We start from the raw sequence: 10,364 nt of genomic DNA, 5'->3' as shown, positions 1-10,364 counted from the left end.
TACAGGCGTGTGCCACCACACCTGGCTAACTTTTGTTTTTGCAGAGACAGGGCTTCACCATGTTGCCCAAGCTGGTCGTGAACTCCTGGGCTCAAGTGATCCATCTGCCTTGGCCTTCCAAAGTGCTGGGACTACAAGCATGAGCCACTGTGCCCAGCCAGATATTCTTTCTTGGGCTTATTTTCATAGGGAAATGTACTCTTAAACCTAGAACCATGTTGTGCCTATTTGGGGTCAGGAATGAATCTAATCTTAAAGACATCTATCATTCCACAAGGATAGAGTGAAATCTGGGCCTAGGGGTCCAGGCACTATGTCCAGCTAAATTCACCTCTTCTTTCCCTTTTGATTTACTTTGTGTATACTAGGGTTAACGTTACTTCTTCTCCTCTGGGATATTTGGGTTTACCATTCAGATAGGCATCCTTATCATGAAGAAGGTGGAAGGACCAGAGAGAAGTTTAGGAGTCTTTCCCCCAATGAAGGGTCTTTTAGTCTGAAACCATCATGAATTTGGCTCTTATTTTGCAGGGAAGGGGTGTGTGAGGAGAGTGTGGTATAGACCAGACCCTTAGGACAAAGCCCCAGTCCTCTTTGAACCTTCCTTTTATTTGTTCTTTCATTTGACAAAGACTTATGGGGCTCTCTGCTAGACCTTCTCCCTCCTTTCATCTCCAATCCACTGGCAACCTGCACTGATTCAACTTCCCAAAACATCTCCTCAATCACCCTCTTCTTATTGCCACAACTCTTAGGCCAATCCTTTGTGACCCCTCCCCTGGATGCTCTTCATAATCTTCTGTGTGGTCTCTCTGCTACCAGTCTCTCCGTGCCAAAATATGATAAGATATGAGAGTTGATCTTGAATATTCTAAGATCTCTTCCAGCTGTAAACCCACGCCAGGAGGAGGTGGAAGAGCCGCTCGTGGTGCTAGTGTCCACATTTCAACCACTAGATGGCGAGCTTCCCCTCCAGGTACTTTTAGTGGCCTCAGCCCTCTCTGAAGGCAGGGCTCTTGGTGAGCCACCGGGCTCTTAGCACAGAGATCTCTGCAGTCATTCCCAACCATTCGGCCCAACCATCTGTGCAGAGCCATCTCATACAGCTGTGCAGGTTATTAACTGTGCAGGGGCACCCAGATCAGGAGAAGAATGGCAGCTAAGATACAGCTCATGCTGCTGTCGCCAATCTGTGCACCCTGGCATGAGACTGCAGCTGGCCAGAAGGAGAGATGCCTTTTTCCTAGTTGGAAAAGAGGTGCTGTGTGGAACCATGGCAGCTGTGCAAACAACCCCTCTCCCAGACCTCAGCCCACTGGCCTATATACGTGCCCACTGCAGGAGGCAATCTGAAACAGTGGCCCAGAGGTGAAAGGCACGGACTTTGTGGTCTGGGACATCAGGTCTGTGGTATTTTAGTGTCCCCCTTGGCCCCTGAGAGCACCTAGGTAGAGGTCGTGGCCATCTTGGTGTGCCTGAGAAGTTAGCTGAGCCTGGCTCTCAGAGGAGCAACGCTGGGGCCTGTGCAGGGCTGGAGTTCAGTGCCTGGAGCATGAAGGAGGCTGGCCTGGGAGCTGGAATCTCTGGGTTCTAACTGTGGCCCCACCAGTGATACTTGGTAAATTGTCCCCTCCTTGCTGTAGCTTGGATTTCCCCTATGCCAATGGACAGTTCCCTGCTGTCCCCTCTCCCCAGAGGGATTAGTATCCTGTTAAAGGGGTAGGAGGGAAAGTAGTGAGTGAAACTCAGTGAGAGCTGACACATTCCTAGAGGAAACAGGAAGAATGGGGTTGTTTACCTGGGATGCCAGTCCCGGCCCGGTCTGTGGGAGGAGGAGAGTGCTTTGTTGCTGTGGAAAGGGGAGGAGATTTGGCTGCAGACCTGAGTGAAAGGGGAGGGACAAAGGAACAGACAAATAAAATCCAGGCCATTTGAAAGACATGTGCTACAACTTCGGCACCATGATCACTGTCCCGACCCCCTGCCACCTGATCAGGTTTCTCCACCTACCTCAAGTCCCATGGAGAGGCCCTTATAGCACTGCCAGGCATTGCCACATACAGGTGGAGGCAAATCAGATACAGGGATAAACAGACATGTAAACAGCAGTCCCCAAACCAGTCCTTCCACCTGCCCGCCTGTCTGGAGAGGTGCAGAGGCTAAGGAGGGTCAAGAGGATCTACTCTGGGATCTGATTACCAGAGCGCAAGAAACCCAGGAAGGGAAGGGATGCAGGGTGGCTTCTGAGAAGTCAAGCTGGGGCTGAGGATTTGGGCTTTCCCTGCAGGAGAAGTAGCTGGGATGGCTACAGAGGCCCAACCAAATCTGTGAGGATGCCAGACCAAGCAGATATGACCATGCAGCTCTAAAGGGCGGTGGGCCTTAGCCAGAGGCATGTGGCTAACCAGGACGTTTTATACTTGGGAGGGAGGGCTGAGAAATGAGGGAAAGTCCAGGGCTGAGCCTCTGGAAACTCCCTTGGGCAGTATGCATTAGACCTGCTTCTCCATCCTCCCCAGGAAAATTGTACATGAAGGGCTCTGCCTGGTTGGCGGCTCACTCTCCCAGCAGGAGTGGGGCCATCAAACCGCCAAAGCAGACAATGGGGTTGGTTATCCCAACTGCTTGTCACTCAACAGCACCTTGGGGTGTCTGTGTTCCCTCAGCTGTTCTGGGTCACAATGTACAGCATCTGCTGATGTTGACCTTTATGCTTTTCAGTCTAAAAAGTCAGGGCTTCATTGTTCATTATCAAAATACATGGGCAAGAAATCTCTTATAAGGAATCCTGAACTAGGAGTTGAAAGGCTTGGGTAGTAATGGCAATTCTGACATGGCAGTTGAAATGGATACAGCCTTTTCACGTGCATTATTTCAAGTGACTCTCAATAATCTCATGAGGCAGGGCCTTGCTATTATCCCATTTTTACAGAAGAGGAAATAGAAGCTCAGAGAGGTTAGGTCACTTTCCCAAAAACACACAGTTAGTAAGTGACTTTTTGAAAAACCAGTCAATTTTTCTGACTCCAAATTTGGAAGCGTCTTTCCACCATGGCATCATACGCTGACCTAGTTGGTTATATGCCTGGGTCATTTTCATGTCACTCTCCAGTCTTCTGAAAACAAATTAAACTGTTACCTTCCCTTTTCCATTCAAGGAGTATGATGTTTATTGTTTAACCAAAATAAACACTTAAAAATTCAAATAGGGGCCGGGCACGGTGGCTCAAGCCTGTAATCCCAGCACTTTGGGAGGCCGAGACAGGCGGATCACGAGGTCAGGAGATCGAGACCATCCTGGCTAACACAGTGAAACCCCGTCTCTACTAAAAAAATACAAAAAACTAGCCGGGCGTGGTGGCGGGCGCCTGTAGTCCCAGCTACTCGGGAGGCTGAGGCAGGAGAATGGTGTAAACCCGGGAAGCAGAGCTTGCCGTGAGCGAGATCTGGCCACTGCACTCCAGCCTGGGTGACGGAGCAAGACTCTGTCTCAAAAAAAAAAAAAAAAAAATTCAAACAGGGTCTCATTCATCACCATAGTATTCTGAGGTGCCTTGGAAACTAAGCATAGTGACTCATTTGTGCACGAGCTAAGGGCAGAAGGCAGAGTTGCATTTTGTTTGGATTCTGGATTTCCAAAGCCTCTACCTGGGATTTGCCACAGGAGAGAGTTTATGCTTCCTCAATCACTTTTTTTTTTTTTTTTTTTTCGGAGACAGAGTCTCTCTCTGTCGCCCAGGCTGGAGGGCAGTGGTGCAATCTTGGCTCACTGCAACCTCTGCCTCCCAGGTTCAGGTGATTCTCTTGCCTCAGCCTCCTGAGTAGCTGGGATTACAGGCTTGCACCACCACACCTGGCTAATTTTTGTATTTTTAGAGGAGACAGTTTTACCGTGTTGGCCAGGCTGGTCTCGAACTTCTGGCCTCAAGTGATCTGCCCACCCCCTTCCTCCCAACATGCTGAGATTACAGGCATGAGCCACCGTGCCCAGCCAACCCTCCATCACTTTTGACCCTAGCTGGTGGAGATGGGAGTGGGACAGGCAGCACAGTGTGATGGCCAAGAGTATGGGTCTCAGCTAAACGGTTCTGGAACTTCCCACTTGGTCACCAGAGGCATAATAGGACTACCTACTACACAAGGTTATTTTGAGGAATGTCAGAAAAATTACTCAGCAGAGCTCCTGGCACATCATGCTCAAGAAATGTTAGCTATTTATTAATAGTTCAATCTATTTGCTCTTGGCCAGGGAGAAGTTCTCTGGTTGTAATTTTCCTGCCAAAGAAAACCTGAACACCCTTTCTACAACCTGTGGGTGGCACTGCTGCTCTCTCCAAATAGAATCACAGCCAGGCTTCCAGGCAGCAAGTCTGAATCTGTGTCCAGGAGAGATTTCCAAGGAATGGGTACTTGTCTGTACTGCATTTCCCAGGGCGCTTCCCCTCCCTTGTACAGCACAGCTCTCCTCCATGCCTGTACCTTCCGTCTCCACTCACCAGGAAATTGAGGAGGTGGGCCAGACCACCCAAGAGGAGGCCCGGAAGGGGAAGCAGAGAAGGAGACTAAGCCTGCAGGAGCATTGCCAGGGTCCCTTCCTCAGACTCTGGGGTGGATAAGTAGGTCTTAATAGCAGATGGGTGACTGACTGATGCATGCTCTCCAATTAGGCCCCCTCACCCAGCAAAAAGCAGCAGCAGCACTTGACTGGACTTGGTCTATGTGGAAAACCTCAGGGTTCTTACCTTGTTGCCCAGGCTGAGTCTGAGATAGCAGGAACTGGGATACAGACTGTAAGTGGCCGGGAACCAGCACAAGCTGCTGGAGCGGATGGAGGGAAGCCATGTCCTACACACGAAGAGATACACATACATCACAGAATTTACAAGCTGGGGACATCAGCCCCATCTGCCTGCCACACATCTGTCCCAGGGGTCTCCAGACTTGGAGACTGTGCAGGCTGACCTTGCTTTATGCCACTGTGTATCCCCAGTGTCTAGCAAATAGTAGGTACTCCATTAATGTTGGTATTGTTACAGTTTCTGCCCTCAGCCTAGGAGTCCTTACAACATATTGTTACTTAACCCTTGCCTCCTGAGTTAATTTTTATATGTGTCAGTCCTGTCTCCCAACTAGACTGTAAAATGCCCTGAAGGCAAAGCCTGGGTATGACCCGTCTCTCAAAGTTTATCCTAGAGATAACACGCAATCCCCAACAGTCCAATTCTTTTTTAATCTCAAGCCACTTGATTATGCTAAAAGCCATGCCTCGGCTGTTTCCTGGGCCTGAATCTTTCGTGGAGGGTGTCCGGGTGGGAGTTGTGAGGTGGAACAAGCTATTCATTCTTAATAAAACCCATTTAGTTAAACAAAAAGTCCAGGGTTTCTCCTACCAGCCCAGGACATGGGACTAATAATTCCGATGCTTGGGGGATTGGGGAGTCCTCTGCAATGGAGACCCCGAGCTCTGTGCCCCATGGGGTTGAGCCTAGGTTTGTGAACAGAGAGAAGACCTGAGAAGCCTTGCTGAATGGAAGGTGAAGGGACGGATCCACATTCTTATGTGTTTCCAGAAAGGAGTGGTTCTTTCTCCCCCAGGTGATTCCTGCTGAGAAGAGGTCTCACCACATGAACGCCCTCCGGGACCTTGGCTGTTACTAGCTCAGACGCCTCTTTCTTCCCCCACCAGCAATCCATTCTAGTTTGGCTCTAACATAAAACCTTAGGGGAGGCAGAGTGGGCCCACTGGGGACAGAAACGTTCTCTAACCGCAGCAGCTGTCACCCTAGGATTCCCCTGGATGTGGCTGGCAGACAGCAGCAGCACAGCTGGTAGGTCCTTGCCTTTGGCAAGCCTGGCTCCTTTTTGTCGCCGAGAAGTAGAGGCCTACTTCTTCACATCCCTAGCCAGGCTCTACCTGTAAGAGGACTGTTCTAGAACCCCACTCACAGCCTCCAAATCTCTTTCCCACATCTCCTGCAGGGGGTTCTTTAGACTGCTATGGGTTCACAGAGTACCAAGCATGGAAGTCGAACATTTCCCAGAGGGATTGAGTTAAACACACTGGCCCACTGTGAATATCAGGGTTACCTGACATGGGCTGGCATTTACCCCAGACATTTGGTTTCCGGACATCATGGCAGGTCCTTGACTCAGGTGGCATGGCCGATGGGAGAGGGTCTGCTGCAGGGAGTCACTGAGATCTTCAGTTTTAATCTGCAAGTGGAAGCAAGAGGAGAGTGTCAGTGCTGGATCCCATCAGGCAGTCAGAGATGGAAATGGCAGGAAGATCCAGGCAGGAAAGGAGTGACCAGCCTAGAGAGGAGAGAGCTAGCGCAGGGCCTACTGGGCTGCAGCTTACTTTTCCTGCCTGTGTGTGCCCTTCCAGCCAGGGCAGCTGGGCAGAGGCCTCTGTGAGTGGCCCTGAAATGACAAAAACAATGACAGTGTAGTGACTTTCAAAAATAGGGCTCGATGTAGGAATTTGAGACCAGCCTGGGCAGCATAGCAAGACTTCATCTCTAAACTAAAAAAAAAAAAAAAAAATTAGCCAGGCATGGTGTTACATGCCTATAGTCCCAGCTAGTTGGGAGGCTGAGATGGGAGGATCATTCGAGCCCAGGAGTTTGAGGCTGCAGTGAGCTATGATCATGCCACTGCACTCCAGCCTGGGTGACATAGTGAGACCCTATCTCTTAAAAAAAAAGAATGGACTACATTCTTAGAAATTCTGAGATGATATTCTTTTTTTTCTTAGGAGGAAGAATGTTAAAATTTATTTAGGACAGGATAGTGACCCTAAACGGTATTCTTAAAACTCTTCACCTCACAGAGTAAAAAAAACTGGCAACACTTTACTGATCTCCCCCAAATTCTGTATTTTATTTTCCTCAATGGAATCTCATCTATGAAACCCCAAAGTGTGGGCACCACTGATCTGGAGGAGTCTCCCTTCCCATCTCGTTTGTCTCCACACCTCTCCATCCTCTGTGTCTGCCTCTGCAGCTGGCCCTCTTCACCTGTATGGCTTTGGTGACAGTCTTTGCCTGTCTTCCTACAGGTGAAGGCATGTCTCCCTCACAGCCAATGCTGTAGTTACAGCCTGAGGGGCCCGTGGTGGTTTCCAAACTCTCTCCAGTCTCTACCACTCTGCAACGACAGCACTAACCGCCCACGCGTGGGCTTCCCAGGTGTCCCAGGGCAGGGCAGGAAGTGCTGCTTCTGCCCACTCCTCCTCCCATCCCAGGAAGACTACCCTCTTGCAGCTTTTCAGGAAGTCCCCTGGGAGGGTGTCCACGTGACTTTAAATTCATATAATGTGACGGGGGCGCCAGCTTTAGACCATACCTTAGAAGAGATATTGGGAAGACACTCCTCTGAGGACATCTGGTTGTTCCCTATCCAGATAGAAACTTTTGGCCATAGAGATGCTGGCTTAAACCATTTCCTTGGTCTACACTGCGAATATCACTGACATCCTGGAATATCTTCTGTTTGTGTTGTTTAACTTAAGTTAAAAGTTCAGACTAACAGCTAAACTTGTGCTTAATCCTTTTGGAAAAAAAAATGGTGCTTTGGATCACTAAAGAAATAATTCCTTATAAACAGCTCTATTATAAAGACACATGCACACGTTATGTTCATCGCAACACTATTCACAATAGCAAAGACATGAAATCAACATAAATGCCCGTCGATGATAGATTGGGTAAAGAAAATGTGGTATGTATACACCATGGAATACTATGCAGCCATAAAAAAGAATGAGATCATGTCCTCTGCAGGAACGTGGATGGAGCTAGAGGCCATTATCCTTAGCAAACTAATGCAGGAACAGAAAACCAGATACCACGTTCTCGCTTATAAGTGTGAGCTAAATGATGAGAACACATGGATACATAGAGGGGAACAACACACACTGGGGCCTATTGTAGGGTAGAAGGTGAGAAGAGGGAGAGGATCAGGAAAAAGAACTAATGGGTACTAAGCTTAATATGTGGGTGATGAAATAATCTGTACAACAAACTCCCATGATACAAGTTTACCTATATAACAAACCTGGACATATACCCCTGAACTTAAAATAAAAGTTAAATAAAATGAAAACAGAATTCTCTTTCGTTGGACAATTAGGAAGATCCTACTGACATTAGAGACTGAGTAGGTAGCTAATATCCTAAATATGGTGCCTTTCACATGGTGAAAACCCAATGAACATTAATTGAACAACAGACATAAACAAAACCCATTTCTCTACAGTCTCCAATGAAGTACAGGGAAGAAAATTTTGAACAGGCGCATTGAATGCTGACCTTGTTTCTAGCCCTAACTCTGACTCTAATTTACTATGTAATCTTCAGCCTCTATGGGACTCAGCCTCTATGGGACACAGTTTCCCTATCTCCTGTATGATAGTCCATGATTTTTCTCCCTATCTGTCAACAAATGGAATTACGAATTCCAATTCCCTAGTGTATTTGGTAGACCTGGCCCATCGAGGTTGCTGCTGTGTTCTTAGATAAAGCAGATCTAAATAACACCAAAAAGCCCTGGTTGCACAGAAATTGGTAAGAAGATGGTTTCAGGGACAGTCTTTGGAAATCATTCCTCTCACTTAAGGAGACTATTATGGAACTTTGGAAGCAAAGAGAAGGAAGGGGGAGAGATGGGAAATAGCACTGTAGGGGCAGAGGGTTAGACATTCAGAAAACTCAAAACACATGGCTGCCTGGGCGTTGTCTGTAAGAGCCCCACTTCTTTGCCCCATGCCCCTTCAGCTGTGCCTATCCACACCTGGCACCTCTAAGAAACTCTGGTGTCCTAGTTCTTCTCCCCAAAATTAGAGTTTCCACATCCTTAGATTCCAGGAAAACATGCGTTAGCAAGTTTTTAAAAACTAGAAATAGATGATAAACTACTTATTTCAAAATGACCACCACCACTACAACTTTAAGGTTTACTCTGAGAGGGGATTTTACTTAAGCCAGGCCTTTGTGGTCCCCACCTCTTCCCTGCATAACCTCCTCCTGCCCCCAGGCATCCGCCATCCCAGAGGGTACTGGGGAGGCAGGATGGAGGAAGGGGGACAGAGGGAGAACGTGGAGCACTGGAGGTAAAATCAAGCTGGTGGAACAGCCTCTGGCAGCTTGGCCCAGTTCCATCTGGGAGGCAAGTGGCAGGGCTCCTCTGTAGACTCATTATGCACAAGGGAGAGATAAGGAGAAGCAGCTATGACAGAGCTTGAAAACATGTGCTTTGCCTCCAACCTGGGCGCTATCTGTTAGAATCTGTGCCAGGTCTTCCTGCAACACTTAATTTCAGAAACTAGCGCCATCATAAAAGAAAATGCACCCTTTCATCTGCTTCCTGGATCAATTGCCCTTCAAACTCTTTGGGGGGCACTCCCGACCTCCCAGTTGTAAAAATGAAAGGTGTGAGAGCAGAAAAGCCCTTTGGGTGTTAGTTTAGGGCCTTCTGACAATCCTCTGCATAATTTTTTTTTAAATTTTTTGATTTTTTTTTTTTTGAGACTGAGTCTCGTTCTGTTGCCCAGGCTGGAGTACAGTGGCATGATCTTGGCTCACTGCAACCCCCTCCTCCTGTGTTCACACCATTCGCCGGCTTAGCCTCCCAAGTAGCTGGGACTACAGGCGCCCACCACCACACCCGGCTAATTTTTTGTATTTTTAGTTGAGGCGGGGTTTCACCATGTTAGCCAGGATAGTCTCAATCTCCTGACCTCGTGATCTGCCCACCTCAGCCTCCCAAAGTGCTGGGATTACAGGCGTGAGCCACCACGCCTGGCCGCATTATTTTTTTCTGATTTGTTTGACCGACCTTTTACTCTTTTATAATTTTTATTTATTTATTTTTATTTATCTTCTTTACAGTTCCTTTGGATATGGAATATTTTATTTTTCATAATTTATTACCCTCTGGGTGTGAAGAGCTGATAGTAACCCCAAAAGAAGACAATCCTAAACAAACCAAATTGAAAGACAACAAAGGACACTGCTTTCTTGATGACAAGTTCTGAAATCTTAGCTTTGATCAGTGGTCTCTATTAGCTGAGCTCAACAGGAAGGAGGAAGGGTACATTGACGATTCCCATGGCCTCCAACAGACATCTTTGACATTCTCAGGGATTCAGAAATGAAGAAATTAAGAAATAAAGTCTTCTTGAATTTACAAAAATCCCTTTTTACAGCTGTTAAGGGGAAAAGGTTGGAACTTTTCCAGGCAACTGGGTGTTGGCTGTGGATCTGGAAGATGAGATAGAGAGACTTCTGTTGGATCCCATTGACTTCTAATGTGAGAACCGGAGGCAAATTGGACGAAAACCCAATTTCCCCCGTGCTTGTGAAAAC

The 10,364-nt window shown here is 47.7% G+C and overlaps 1 protein-coding gene across 4 annotated transcripts in view; it reads right to left on the bottom strand.

Annotated features, from left to right (window-relative positions):
• The window catches only part of POU2F3 (POU class 2 homeobox 3), an 82,651-nt gene that overhangs the window by 14,940 nt on the left and 57,347 nt on the right, over positions 1-10,364 (bottom strand). For 2 of the 4 annotated variants that reach the window (XM_011926965.1, XM_011926969.1), the window contains 3 exons: positions 6,088-6,213; positions 4,743-4,845; positions 1,799-1,881 (listed from right to left, as the gene is read on the bottom strand). In XM_011926965.1, coding sequence (XP_011782355.1) covers positions 1,799-1,881; positions 4,743-4,845; positions 6,088-6,213 — 312 coding nt within the window. Of the gene's footprint in view, positions 1-1,798; positions 1,882-3,069; positions 3,117-4,742; positions 4,846-6,087; positions 6,214-10,364 lie in introns of all 4 variants that reach the window. The other 2 variants (XM_011926967.1, XM_011926966.1) reach the window with 2 other exon arrangements.

This window comes from Colobus angolensis, unplaced genomic scaffold, assembly GCF_000951035.1.
Source record: "Colobus angolensis palliatus isolate OR3802 unplaced genomic scaffold, Cang.pa_1.0 Scaffold7, whole genome shotgun sequence".
Lineage (NCBI taxonomy): Eukaryota > Metazoa > Chordata > Mammalia > Primates > Cercopithecidae > Colobus > Colobus angolensis.
This window is presented reverse-complemented; position numbering and strand designations above follow the sequence as displayed.